This window comes from Typopeltis vanoorti, chromosome 19 (genome assembly GCF_054136105.1).
Source record: "Typopeltis vanoorti isolate ZY-2024b chromosome 19, IOZ_Tvanoo_1.0, whole genome shotgun sequence".
In the NCBI taxonomy this organism is placed as follows: Eukaryota; Metazoa; Arthropoda; class Arachnida; order Uropygi; family Thelyphonidae; genus Typopeltis; species Typopeltis vanoorti.
This window is the reverse complement of record NC_143567.1, coordinates 74,958,964-74,974,610: the sequence shown is the minus strand read 5'-3', so window position 1 is coordinate 74,974,610 and position 15,647 is coordinate 74,958,964. Positions and strand designations below refer to the sequence as shown.

The 15,647-nt window shown below is 34.5% G+C and overlaps 1 protein-coding gene across 1 annotated transcript in view; it reads right to left on the bottom strand.

Annotated features, from left to right (window-relative positions):
• Nucleotides 1–1,077: 1,077 nt before the first annotated feature.
• LOC150096251 (8-oxo-dGDP phosphatase NUDT18-like) overlaps nt 1,078–15,647 on the bottom strand; it is a 69,277-nt gene continuing 54,707 nt past the window's right edge. The window contains exons 5-6 of the mRNA XM_090409320.1: nt 9,296–9,401; nt 1,078–1,468 (exon numbers count right to left, since the gene is read on the bottom strand). Coding sequence (XP_090265446.1) covers nt 1,223–1,468; nt 9,296–9,401 — 352 coding nt within the window. The 3' untranslated portion in view covers nt 1,078–1,222. The remainder of the gene's footprint in view (nt 1,469–9,295; nt 9,402–15,647) is intronic.

Genomic DNA, 15,647 nt, shown 5'->3' with positions numbered 1-15,647 from the left:
ACAAACTACATTTTTCCAGGGTGTTTGTTCAATATCTGTATAGGTTTTCTAGCTTATTACCATGTAAATTATTCACCAAAAAACAAACCTGTTAATTAATTAACAGTAGTAAATAAACTACTGTTATGTCTCACAATGAAATGGACATTTTTAAAGGGAAAGACTAGAATACAGGTTAAAATTACAGCTTTCCATTCATGGTTGTCAAATAAATATGGAGTGAGTTATGTTTATTTTCATTGAAGCCAACAGAGTAATCATCAAAAACCAACTGTAATATGACAAATATTGACCATATAAACAATCTCTTAAGAAATCTTGACAAGATTTTAAATCATAAAATTACCTGCTGCTTAAAGGGGCAGAATTATCAAGAAATTATAATATAACATATAACACTATGGCAGCTTGAATAGAAACAAGTAACCTATTCTCTAAAATAAAATCTAAACAAACAGAACACTGAATGACCACTATCAAAAACCGGAGTATATAAAATTCCTTAAAATTGAAAGCCTACATAGGATAAACAAGAAATCCTATAAATGAGTCATCAAAAACAACCATAAGACACCTCTAGACACTCTAAATCAGCTATAAGTTGCAAACGTCATCTCAACAAATTATAAAGATCAAGGTTAACAAGGTGCTAAAAGTTAACATTAGCAAAGATATCGGATGAAAAACAAACAGGATCTGTTTGTAATTTTTAGATCAAAGGTGATAACAGCTAGTATTACTATCAATTTACTTCTCTTAGTCTTAAGATAATATATTACAAAATCCAATAAACAGACAAGTTTTATAAGACCTGCAAGTTCAATTTTATCCTTCTTATCAAACACTCCCACTATTCAACAGTCACATTTGACAGTCAACTGTAATTTTAATTTTCATTCTAGTTTTATTTTTGAAATTCACTGAAATAAGAAATTTAAGGTTGAATATACCTATATAAAGTTGTTCTTAGTTTTGATAATTTGGTTAACTATTTATATAGAAATTTCATGGAACTAATCACAAATGAAAAAATGAATATTTTGGTGCTCTAAAATCTGTGAAAAAATTCAATACCTGAATTTTTTAAAATTTAATTAACATATTAAAATGTGATTAAAACATGATACTTTATGAGCATGTTACTTTGCAACATAACATGCAAATTAAAAAGGGCATTTTAAATTACCTCTGGACACCATTAATTTTCTACCTTGTTTGGATTTTACCGAATGACATTTAAATTAACAGCCATATTTTTTCCAACACGACTCAGCAAATTTTCTCCAAGTTCTTTACTGACTTCTAGCCATGTATACTCTCGTGGCACAGTAACCTCTTCTAGTGCTACTTTAAATGACATAAGAAGAGTTACACACATTCCATCATGTTCACCTTCAGGCTTTGCACTATGTTCAATTGATAGCACTCCATGTGGTTTGTGTGGAGGTGGTTCTAATCCAAAGATTGTCTAAAAGTAATATAAATAATTATGCATAAATATATGTGTAATAAATTAATGTCAATCTTAATATCAACTCAAAATTGCAATTTTTTTTATCTTCTTATCTGAAAGTCCTTAAGCTAGTGATACATTTTTTTTTTTTTTTTAAACTGAACGATGTTTGCATAATGTATAATATCTTTCTTGGTGTGTTTTTCTAGGTGAGACCATATTCATTAAATTCCTTGATCCGTTTTAGTGAGAATTAGACTGAATTGTAATATTTAAGAATGATGTAATTCTGAAGAGAGGATGGGACAGTCATACAAGTTAATATTCTTTTAGATACTATTTTTACTTTAACCTTCTCAGTTTATGAAGATTATCAAGTAATTATATTTCTTTTTGCCTCCTGATAGGGAATGTTCTGCTCTGTACTGATTTTTGGAATCTCTATCTCAGGAGTATGCCAGATGTTCTTCATCATAATCGACGACTCTGCTTTCATGCTCTTTACTGCCACATCAGATATAGATGGCATAGATTCTCAAAGGATTTGAGATGTTGAGCCTGAGAGGGCAATTGAGATAACTTTTGTTAATTTTGAAAATGCTGGTTAAAAAAAAAAAAAGTCTAGAATGTTAAGATCTGGAATTCTGGACAAGTTTATAGATAACTAGTCAAAGTGATCAAGGTTATCATGATTTAGTAAGTTATCAAGAGAAGAATTAATACAGCAATGTGGCAAGGAAATTCTGAACCAGCAAATCATACAGTGGTATTTTCACTTTATGAGATGCTGTGAGAAAGAGCAGGGTCAACTTATGTGCCTGTAACTGGTAGCATAAATCATTTATGTTTGTATTAAAGCCACAATACTGGCAAGGTGGATGTCGAAAAAAATTGTGATAGAAATCCAGAAAACAGGATTTTCTGGATTGCTATTACAGTAATCTACTGTTTAACTGACCTTCAAAACAATGACCCTTCAATGAACTACCCTTGAATGTCAACTGACTTCTAGTAGAGCACCATGTAATTGAACTTCAACTATCCGAATTCACAGTTCTGTTAACTGAAGGGTCAGATAAACAGTAGATTACTGTATTATCATTTCTACTCAACACTACTGAGTACAAATGACATCTGATAACAATCAGTAATTTGCAGACTTTGGTGTTAAATACAATACTACTGTTTAGGGATGAGGAAAAAGGTTTTTCTTTCTTTGAACATTTTTGCAAGTGTGCAGTAAAGAAATTGCTAACAGGCAGCAAATAAGTAATTTTCATTCAGAAACAAGATTTCCTCATGTGGTTATTATTCTCACAAGAAAACTTGTTTACACATCATAAGAAATCCCCTGAATAATAATGCAAAGATCATTGCTTTTATTTAGAGATGTCCTTACAAGACTGCAACTATCAACAAGATGAATAAAATGAGCACTGTATGACCACATAGCAACTTTCATGCCAGCATTTAAATTTATATCCTAATTATTCATCCTGATCTTGTTCCAATTATCCTATTTAAACTCCTGAAATTTCTGTTTAAAGTGGGTAACTCAGTCCATTATGAAAAGGGCCTACAGGAAATTCCCCCATTCATAGATGGCATTTGAAAAATTAGGTATCTTTCTCAGATATACATCACATGGCAAAACCACTGAAGTCACAGATTGCAAATAAATAAAAAATATGGAAAAATAATAGATCGGGCATAAGTAATATTTCTCTCTCCTATGATGTCAATTATTGCTGAATGAATGATAAAAAAAAAAAAAAAAATTCTTACCATGAAACTAGATATTAGCTTCATAATCTGTATCTGTATAGATAGGCTCAAGTTTGGTTGATATTCATAACAGGGCATCATGGTATAAATCATGGTGGTGGCCTACAGGACATCCACAAAGTGATGGATGAGGCCTTGAATTGGCTTTCCAGCATAGACTTCCTGTAGTTAGTGTGGCACTGGTTATGGAGGAAACAGAAGATCACGGTCCCGTCTCACCATGAAGACGTTATTCTCATAGCCACTCTCATAGTCCTCGTCATGGTATCAACAGTATTCCCCTCTAATAGATTAATAATAAATTTAGTTTAATCCTTTATCCAAGTGTGTGCAAACAAAGTTTGCGCCTGAAAGTATCTTCAGGACTGGGGTAAAGTGGTACAACACTGGGCAACTCCTTGCAAAGGTGGAGCAAGCTACCATCTCTCCTATCTCAGTATCTCCCATAATGCAAAACACATCTCCTTGAGGATATGTATAATGTTATGCATTAAGGAAAGCGCCACTACCCAGACTAGTTTCGATCTTTATTGAGGTCTCTTCAGTGGGAGCCAGGCCCAAGTGGAGATACCAGGCAGAAGCATTAGCAAGGTCATCTCCTCCTAACACACACTTAGATAAAGGATTAAACTAAATTTATTATAGTCTGACCAAGTGAAAAATAAACTTTCAACATCTAATAGATCAAGTTTTCTCACACAAGACAACTGCTCTCTAATTAAACCTAGGATACAGCTACTTTTATGTTGTGAGAACATGCAGCCTTGTCATACTTGTCATAATTATTGTTACAGGACAATAATTGCCCCTGGCTTGATTATGACAAGTTACTTTTGCTTTATTTAAAAAAAAAAAGACTTAGAAAGCTGGTTGTGCCTTTTATGTAATGAACTTTTATATGTTAAGATTTTCATCGTTTATTGCTGGAAATTGTGATTGTACTCTTCACTTACCAGTTTCACATAGCCATAAGCATAAATAAATGGCATAAATACCACCAAAGGAAAATAATTTATTTTCCTTTGGTGGTATTTATTGATTTTACTAATATTTTGTTGGACTTCTAACATCCTCAGAGCACAAAATTACAAATGTGCTAGACATAGTCCTTTTATCTAGTCTCCTCTGGAGAGCGAAATAAAGCAATTTTTTTTTAAAAAAAAAGGGCTAAATGTGGTCTTAGAATGACAGTCTCCCAGATCTTTGGAAAATTAATGCAACTGTCTTTTCTGGGGTTGGAAGAATGCTTGAAAACTGGTGTTGATTCCAAAAATAGTCCCCCAGACCTATAGTGACCCCTACGCAACACAGTTGACCTCTTTCATTTATTCCTGTGAAAGAATGTCCAGAGCATGGTCAGCCAATCTTGACTTGCCATATAGATGAATGAAGGCGGTTTTTATGTTCAAGGTAGAAGTGAACAGATCTACCAGCATGTCTAAAGCAGGCCAAGTTGTGTGCACAGAGAACTTTATATATGCTCCAGTATATACTAGAGAATGAAGCTGATCCTTAGGAAAAAACCCACACACAGTGGAAGGTACTTACATAAATAATCACACTATCATCCATCTTAATAGTACAGCATTGTCAAAACAATTACATACAGCATCGTAACGATTTGTTCAATACAGCTCTTACTATTGAACTTTGGTACTTTTTGCAACAATGACTACAACTCATAAAATAGATCAAATACTGCATGTCCTCCACACTCATCCTGCAACTACGTTCATAGAAAAACTATTCTGTCCCTTATATTCAAGGTACTTCACACAAGATAGGTTGTCTTACTAGCTGATGGTGTCTGTACCACAGTCTGCTCCAGGATAAGTATGCACATCAAATATGCTTGTCTTCCACTGCTGGAGCACCAAGTGCTCCATCCAAACATAAATGGCACATTGGTAGGACGAGCCTTAAGTCTAATAAAAAGTATTCATCATTAACAGGATTACAAGATCTCTTGCCTGATCTTTCCTCAGTACCACAGCTGCTCCATGAGGCTTTGAATCATCTTCTAAATAAACAACTAGCTCACCATCTTGTCTTCTGAAATAACCTTCTCTGTTCCTTCTAGTCTATGTAGTTCCCAGGATCTCAATTCTACCCCTCCATCTCTTTAAGACAATATCAAGAGTACCCATCTAGCCCCATACATTCCATTTGGTTATGTAAAGTTAACCTCTAAGGTTAATCCCATGCCTTCTGTATTCCTCATTCACAGTAAAACTTGTGTTGGAGACTGTAATATACTTCTCAAACAGGACTCTTTGCCTAAGCCCTGAACACAGCTCGGATTATTCTGTGTGACAGCTGATGCAGTATGGAATTTATTATTAATAAGATTTATTAATTTACTAGAGACCTAGGAGGCTGTCATTCTAAGACCACATTAGCCTGAGTTTTCTGAATTAACTTTATCCAGCTTATAGAGGGTGTCTTGTTAGGGCATTAGTTCCTTTTGGTTACAATTTGAGTCAATTTGATTCAAATTAAATAGTTGTAGAATTGTTTCTACAATTATCTAAGTGCTATTTACCATTTCATATTTGTAATTTTGTGCTCTGAGGATGATGCTTAGAAATCCAGCAAAATATATTTAATATTATGTTGTTTATACTGGAAGCACTGTTATGAATTAACACCTGTATGCTGTGCATGTGATATAAAACTATTCTGTATGGGGGGGGGGGTATAATAATGTAAAGCAACTGCTGCCCACATTTCATGTATATCACTCCGACACACAAAATGTTTCAGAGCCTGTAGTAAATTGGTACTGTGTGTGTACATGCACACACAGATATAAAGAAGGAATCTGATATTCTTATTGAATAGCCAAATTGTACAATCCTTTAAAAATATAGTCCTTCATGGGGAAGGCCTATTTCAGTGAAAATAAGGATGGAAAAAGTAGGTTTGATGGTTTAACAGTTGAACTTAATGGATACTGGTAGCTGCTACTTATATTATAGGCCTAGCAAAAGTAGAAGAGAATAATGATGGATGCCAGTTCTATAACAATGGTGTCCAGGAAATACTTATAGAAAACTCACAGAAATAGTCTGTGAAACAGTCGCTAGAGCAAGTCTGTGAGAAAAGGATTGTTAATTAGTTGAAATATCCTGTTTTGGACAGTAAGGCAAATCCAACATTCTAAGATTAAGCAGTTTGGGAATTTATAGTTAGTAGCAGGACAGGTAACATCTTGAGCAGAAAACGGTAGCAAGTTTTTTTTGTTTTTTTTTAGAATCAGGAAGCAATAGATGTGTTTGTATCAGGAAAGCCTAGAGGTAAATGCCAGTCCAAGAAGAAAGATCTGGTCTTGTCCAATGAGCTTGGCATCATCAGAAGTAAGCAGACATGAAACAAGGTTTTTTTTTTTTTTTGCAAGAAAAAAAAAAAAAACAAGACTGTACAGGTAGTACTAAAAGTCAGCAGGCTGTTATCACCATAATTGAAGCATAGTAGATCAGCTGTAGAAGATCTTAAAGATTTGTGATATTTGGTCACTGCAGGGCTTATCAAATGAAGAGAGGATCTTTTGAGAAAGAGAGCAAGTGATATAACAGAGCTTTGAGATATGTCTGTACTGGTAAAGAAATCTGAAGAGAATGCTGTCCACCATTATATGCAATGGACATCTAGAGAGAAAACTGGATACTCTTACAAAGAATCAAAGGTAAATTATAAGATGACATTTTGCTGACCAACCTTCTATATCAGATTCTACAAAATGCCTTGGAAATGTCAAGTGCAACACCAGAGGATACTTTAAACCTTTCCACAGCTTGTATCCATAAGACAGAGACAAGGAGAACTGTTGTGGATTTTGAGTGGTATAATCAACACTGGTGGTGAATGATTAAGTAGCTAGACAATGATCTTCTCCACTTAAACAACAAGCTGAAGACGAGTTAAGTTTTATAACAGACTTTTTTTTTTTTTTTGAATGGGCTAAATACAGGCTAGCTTCTATGTAGTGAAGTATATGGCTAGCTGAATATAATGGAGTATAGAGATAATATATGAATGGGTTACTTCTGGAGAGCAATTTTGGGGAAAACCATCAAGAACAGAAGAACTTTTCGTATCTAGACTCTTTTTCTTTCAAAAAGCCCAAAAAAGGAGAGATGTGGCCTTGTTTCTGGCAAGGATTAAGTTGTTTTTGGAATTGCAGTTGAAGCAACTAAGGATATGAGGCCAGTATCATATATCAGAATCACATATGTTCTAAGGCTGGTTTGCTCCATTTTGCAAGATAAAAAAAATGTCAAACTATTTGAGGCCAGATAATTACCTTCAGCTGAAAAGCCCTTATAAAAGGTCTACATGTTCTAGACAGGATTCAAATTGAGGTCCTCCACTAAAAACATCATAGTTACTCAGTAAGCTGGAGAGGCTCCTCATGGAGGCTGGAGTTGATTTAACAAGGTTATCTATGCAGGAATTGGAGAAAACTGTTACAAAGAGGTCAGCACTGTCTTTAGGTGTTACAGTACTGCCATCCAGATAGGTGTGTGTGTGTGTGTGTGTGAGAGAGAGAAAGACGGAGAGCAGCGGACACAAAATGGAAAATGTTCTGCCCAATGGCCTTAACATGGAACCAGAAGGCATAATGCTTGAGCAAGTAGTTTTCTGCATTTAGCTCTTTTGAAGTGCAATTCAGATTTTTTTTAATGGATGATTTGCAAATGTTATAAGCGTTCAACGTAGGCAGCAGTCTGAGAGCTGGAGTTTTTATTTCAAACTTCAAGCTACGTACTATAATAATGTAGTTCTCCCCTTGTTAGAAAATCAGAAGTTAAATATCAGAAAGGAATTTTGAAAAGAGGGGAGAATGAGTTTTCATTCAAACATGGATAATTTCTGTAACTAGATCAGAGCAAGTATTTGGATTTAGAGAGTATAACAGTAGTCTGATCCTGGAAAGGAGTAGAAGGCTCACAGATAATTGGGTGAGGGCATCTAGCAGAGAGGAAGCTTATACAAGACTGACTTCAATAGTATATCTGGAAAGAGAGCTGCTTAGGAAAAGTTCTAGAGCACTGAGTGAGCAGACAGTATTGTTTGGAAATCTAGTTGGTAGATAAGCAATTTGCATTAGGTCATTTATTATAAGCAAATACCTTAGCTTCTCTTTTAGCTTGGTTATTCATCAAGGAAAATAAATTCACTGTTTAGATTGCAGGAAATCAAGCTTCAAGGATGAAAAGCCAAAGATGTCAATGATTTTCAAAATTAGGGGAGCAGCAGATGAAAGCTATATGAGGTATGTCATAAAAGGTCAAAATGATTTGCCATCCTCAAGAAGTGCAAATGGATTATGTGCCATCCTTGTGGTACAAAGGATTAGAATATAATTTGGACAGTTAAAATGGACTACTGGTTCTTATATCTAGTTGGGGTTAAGTCAAAAACAAGAAGTCAGGTCATATGTTGATTCCCCGCCAGGACAGTGCCTCGTGTACCACACTACCCTGCCTCCCTACAACATAATCTGACAGCTAAGTGGCTGAAGGATTATGCACCATCTGAATGGAAAGCCTCCTGATGTATCCTGATGTCCTAGCTATCCTGATGTATGTGGGAGATAACATGTATATGATGTATATGTCAGACAACCTGATAGCTAGCCTGTTAAACTGCTTTACTACTCCACCGTTGAATCAATGAGGTTTTGAATCTGTATTTGGTTCGCCCTTGAAGGGAATCGTATATAATGCATGTTGAGGGGAGAAAGAAGTCCAAATTCCTGCTCTAGATACCAAATGTGGAACCAGCCTCCAATAAGCAAGATGATGGTGCTTCAATGAGCAAATAGGATCACTTATTACATGCCTATATGATAATCTATCATATATGATCAGCATTAGATTATTAGTCTTCTTTTAACCTACACTACTACAGCCAGACTAATGCCAAGAAAATAATTTTAAATATAATATCACAATAACTCAGAAATGCATGCTAAACAGTTTTGGATTTTCTAACACTAATAACAAATGAAAATGAAACAGAAAACAAACTAAATATATTAAAATTTTCATTCACCTGAATGTATTTCTTAAGAGTGGAATGTATACTTTTCGCTGGATTAAGTTCACAAGCTGGCAAATGAGCAACTTCGTTTTCTGATACAAGGACATGTATTCTGTTGCTGGTGAGGAGAAAAAAAAAATAATAATAATAATTTTGAACAGAAATCATAAATTTTTAATGTTGCATACTTTTCCCAATTAAAAAGAATTTTGTTATAAGTAGCTTTGTACACAAAAAGTATTCTGTTATGTAAATAACAACATTTAACTTTTATAAAGAAAAATATGCCTTTTCCATTTTTCCTCCTCTTCTGAAGAATTTACAGAAAACCACAATATTAATTATAAGTATTCAGTAATATTCATTCATTTATATCATTATATGTATGTCAGTTTAAGCTGCTAGTATATAAACAGATTAGTCAGCAAAGGTAATACACAGATTACAGCCATCCAGTTTGTTTCAATATCCAAGTGCAACTACTAAATGGATGCACCACAGATAGTTGAAGATTGAATCAGGAGTAGCAACTGGTTCCTTACATGCTATATAGAGGCTTTTGTCTATTATGAAACATCTGTTAAGTAATCCTTTTCCCAAAGAAATACAAAACAAAAGGTACAAAAAAACTGTGGAAGGAACTGGGGAAATAAAATTAAAGGAGACCACACAAAAAACCAAGAATTTATTATTATTATCAGGATTCCAAAAATACAATTTAAATCTATTAGCAGAAAAATGTTTACTCAGCAAGTATCGGTCTACTTTATATAAATATTGATATAGGTGTTAAAAAAACTAATGTTATGTTGACAAAACAAAGTAATCCATTCTTTAATTCTCACTACACATTATATGTAATCATACAGAAATACGCTTTCCTTTAGGGTGAATTTAAAATGTGCACACAACATAGCTCATCACAACTCAGTTTGCGTTTTCTTTTGTTTATTGTTCATAATGAAGGGTGAATTTATATAAATTATCCATGAACAATAATTTAACAGGGAAGAAAAATAATAAAATTCACAAAAAAAAAAAAAAAAAACGTGGGTAGTAGTGGATGTGGAGCCAGACTCACTTTTCATGATGCTCTCAAGTCACATGATCCAGTCGTTGCAAGATAATTCTATTTTTTAAATAACAGTGTTAAAAAGAATCGGCATTATGTAAAATTTTCATGCATTTATTTACACTAAGCTAATTCATGTTCTGAGCCACGAAAATCAGATATTACAAAATCAGCTAAATTATCAATTTAAGGGGTAAAGGTGTTCAAAGAATAAGATATACTGATATTAAATTTATTAAATTTAAAGAAAATTCTGGAAATTTTCTATGTTACTCCTCTAAAATTGATATTACTATTTATGGCTATTTTGCCTATTTTCTTAAGGAGTACTCCTTGCATTGTCATTGGCTTTTTTTTACTCCAATTTATTTAAGACATTAATGATATTTTAAAGACAAACGAAAAATATGGAAGGAATAATTTTGACATACCTTTCGTAGAATGCTTGAGGCTGTCTACTTTTTGGAGCAGCATCAGGAGAATAACGATAAAAATTATATAACTGAACTAAATATAATTGAAAGGAAAGGGGCTATAGAAAATGTGGAGATAGAAATATGTGGGAACTGAAAATGTGGAAAAACAAAGATATACGAATTGAAATCCGAATATCAAGGATGGACAAAAAAAATTTTTTTAGAGATGAGAAAGATAAAATATAATAAATGAAGATTAGAGGTGGGAATTGCAGGATATGAGCCATTTCAACTGAGTGTCATCTTCAGAGCTTGTGGGCATAATCTTTGCCCACGAGCAAAGTTCATTTATTGTATTCATTTATTACATTTTATCTTTCTCCTATCTAAAAAAAAAATTATAGTCCATCCTTGATAATTTCGCTTCACATATATTAATCATTACATAATTAATACAAAGTAATTGAATTACTTTGTTGTTGTTTTTTTCTTACCAACTTCAGTACTTTCTTCTTCTAAATTTTTTTCTAATGATTTCTTCTAATCAGGATATTTCAAATGTCAAGTCATTCTCGCTTATATTATCAGCACTGAGCTGCAGTTGTTCTGCTTAGCAGTACAAAGGTTCTCCTCATAGTACTTATGTTAAGATTTACTTTTTGTCAAAACGTTTTTGGCACCATATTTATACAAATATATTACTAAATGGTCTGATGTAAAATCAGGAGCAAGACAACACTCTCATTCATAAACTATATGGATCACTCAAATTAAGTGGATATTGAATTCAACATTATTTCATAGCCGAATATAGAAACTACAATAGTTTCATGCTAAATATAGAAACATTATGGGAAAATACTAAGGACAGTGATCAGAGTTTGCTCCACCTTTACTACGAGCTGCCCTGTAAGGAAAGTTGGGATACGCTTGTATCCGCTGAAACTTTTATAGTCTCTATATTCAGCATGAAACTCTTGTAGTTTCTATATTCAGCTATGAAATAATGTTGGATTCAATATCCACTTAATTTGAGTGATCCATATAGTTTATGAATAAGAGTGGTGATATGAATAATTAGGGGAGTGAACTGATGCCATCAATGGCACAATCAAATTAAAAATGAAGATATTAGAAAGGAACTTGACATTATTAGATTCAAGGATGTGTGAGCAGGGCTAATGTAAGGGTCACTTAAATAGAATGAAAGAGGAAAGATTAGCAAAACGTGTTTGATAGCAAGATAGGAGGAAAAGACTCAGAGGAACACCAAGCTCTAAGTGGATTGATTTGGTAAGAAGTATCATAGAATAATGAAATGTTAGATATGACAATATTTCAGTGCTGACAAGTAATAGACTAATTTGGAGGAGAATTGTTGATAGGAGTTAATAATAATGCAAGGTTAATCATGTAGTGCTGTCATAATACCCTGAGCACTCCTTCTTGAGGGTACCTATCAGGAAACTGATGATGATATTACTAAATGTCTACACTCAAGATAGCCTCAAACCAAGCTTGTATATACAGTATCTTGCTATAAATACTGTTACAACTTCTACACACAACCGTACTAATCTACAGAATTGAGCGAGCACAGTTCTGTTAATGGCAGTGTGCACAGTCAACATTTGCATGTTTATCAGTATATATATATATATATATATATATATATACACAAACATACATACATACACGTGTGTGTGTGTGTATATAGAGAGAATTGTCTAGCTGTACGGGTTAACATGCAGTGGAGAGAGATTATGAGAACCGGGTAGCTGTAATAGCACTTCACAAGGTTGGAATGCAGTCGGCTATTATTTTAAACACACTAAAAACACAAGAAATGACAACATGACAAAATTTCATGCCGGCTGGGGCGTCGCCCGGTTAAACAAGGCCCCTGTTGTTTTCGCCAGGTAACCAGGGCAAACAGCGAAAAGTCAGCTACTGGAACAAATCCGAAAACAAACCCCAACTCAACATCACCAGGGTTAAAGATCAAGGGTTAAAGGTTAAGAAGCCTGAATGGCAAAAAAATGGAGCCAGCTGAGGAATTAGATAAGTATCAGATTGACATAATAGGGGTGACTGAAACAAAAAAGACCAAAACTGGTGAGATCTTTCTGAGCAATAAATACAAAATGTTATATTCAGGCAATGACAATCAAGGAAAAGAAGGAGTAGCCATAGTATTCAACACAAAATACGAGGCTAATCTTCTTGAATGGCAGTCAGTCTCAAGTAGAGTAATGTGGGCAAATATGAGAATGGGGAACTGGACAATGAGACTTATTTGTGCCTATGGTCCCACAGAAGGTTCTACTAAGGTAGAAGTGAAGGAATTTTTTGACACTTTAGAAAAAGCAACTGACACAATGAAAAAGGAAACACTGGTCCTTGTTGGGGATCTAAATAGCAGAGTAGGAAATGATTGTGAGACATACAAAAATATTTTGGGAAAATTTGGAGAGAAGAGCAAAGCTAATAATAATAGCAAATATCTGTTGGATTTCTGCTCAGGACATGGACTGGTTATTACTAACACCATGTTCCAACATAAAAATGTGCACAAATTCACATGGAGAGAAGAGGCAAGGAATAAGAAAAGTCTCATTGACTATGTTATTGTTGATAGTGATGTTTTCTCCCTGGTGCAGGACACCAGAGTGTACAGAGGATTTGAAATTGGAAGTGATCACTATTTAGTCTTGAGCAGGATAACATTGAATTTCATATTGAAAAGAAAAACATGTAAGAAAGTTTTAAAGCGAATAAAAGTTGAGCAGCTCTCAGATGTGAACTGTAGACTAAAATACAGAAAGATTATTGAAAAAAAAATGAAAGAGTTTGAGAACAGGAATCAAACCTTGGAGATTCAGTGGCAAACTCTGAAGAAAACATTGATTGATTCTGCAGAGAGGCATGTGGTGAGGTTGTCTGCAAGGATAAAAAAATCAGAACTCCCTGGTGGACACAGGAAGTTAAAGAGGCAGTGAAGGAAAAGAAGAAAGTGTATCAAAAGTTCCTGGCAAATAAGTCAGCTTTTGCTCTTAGAGAATACAGAGACAAATGTAAGAAAGAGAAACACTGTGTAAAACTAGCTAAACAAAAGTCATGGGAGGACTTTGGCAAGAATATAGAAAAAAAATATCAAGAAGGTGGCAAAATATTCTGGAGGTTGTTGAAGAAGCTTAGGAATGGAGGAAAGATGCTGTAAAAGGAGTTAGAGATGATAAAGGTGACATGAAAATAGGGGAAAAAGATATCCTTGAAGTATGGAGTAATTACTTTGAAAAACTGCTAAATGAAACAAGCAGTGATGACAGCACAGTGGTAAAAAAAAACTGACCAGGCATGCAGTCAGGAATACATATCCATACTTGAGGTTTAAAAAGCCGTCAAAGGCTTGAAATGTGGAAAGGCAGCATCAGTAGATGATATTCGACCAGAAATGCTGAAGTATGGTGGTATAAAAGTCTTACAGTGGCTGCACTGCATAGTTCAGAAAGCCTGGACAGAGGGACGAATTCCCAATGATTGGAGTAGAGCTCTCATAGTGCCCATATATAAAAAGGGAAATAAAGCTGAATGTGAGAATTACAGAGGTATTTCCCTACTGAGTGTTCCTGGCAAAATCTATGCAAGTATACTTGAGAAACGGTTGAGAAGAATTGTGGAAGAAAAGCTTGGTGAAGAACAAGCTGGATTCAGGCCAAATAGAGGCTGTCAGGACCAGATCTTCACTTTACGACAAATAGTGGAGAAATCATGGGAATATAACAAAGATCTGTATTTGAGTTTTGTCGATTTGGAAAAGGCATATGACAAGGTGCTAAGAGAGAAGCTATTCAATACGCTGCAGTTATATGGTGTCAATGGGGCATTATATCAAGCAATACTTAGTCTTTATTTGAGTTGTAAGTCAGCAGTTAGAATTGAAGTAAGTACAGGAAGATGGTTTAATGTTAAATCTGGTGTGAGACAAGGATGTACATTATCCCCTCTGTTATTCATTATCTATATGGATCACATTATGAAGGAAAGTTGTATTAAACATGATATCAAAATTGGAGATGTTAATGTCAGCTCTTTGCTTTATGCGGATGATGTTATACTTCTAAATAAATCCGCTACAAGTCTGCAAGATTCTCTGACTAAATTGAATAGCTGTTGTAATAGATATGGTATGAAGGTTAGCAATAAAAAGACAAAGACAATGAAAATAGGCAGAATCATTGAAAATGTCAACGGTGTTGTGAATGGATAACCTGTGGAACAAGTAAAACATTTCAGCTACTTAGGCACGATTTTCACTGAAGATGGTAAATTAAATATAGAAATAGACAACAGAATCAGCAAAGCTGGTATGGTGGGAAGTCAATTGAATAAATTCATATGGAATAAGAGAGAAATTAGTCGGAACACTAAATTAGCTGTATACAAGACGGTGTTCAAACCAGTTTTAACTTATGGATCTGAGAGCTGGATTAGAAGTAAAACACCTGACCAAAGACTAGAGACTGCAGATATGAGAGTCCTGAGAAAGATTAGAGGCGTGAACAGATGGCATCAATGGCAATATCATTAAAAATGAGGATATTAGGAAAGAACTTAGCATTGTCAGCATCCAGGAATGCGTTAGCAGAGCTAATCTCGGGTGGTATGGTCACTTAAATAGAATGGGAGAGGAAAGATTAGCAAAACAAGTGTTCTTTGCCAGGTTGGCAGGAAAACGACCCAGAGGAAGACCAAGATATAGGTGGATTGATACGGTACAAAGTGCCTTAGACGATAGAAATATAAGATCTGATAATGTTGGGGTCTTGACAAGTAACAGACTGATTTGGAGGAAAATTGTAGATAGGAAGTTAGT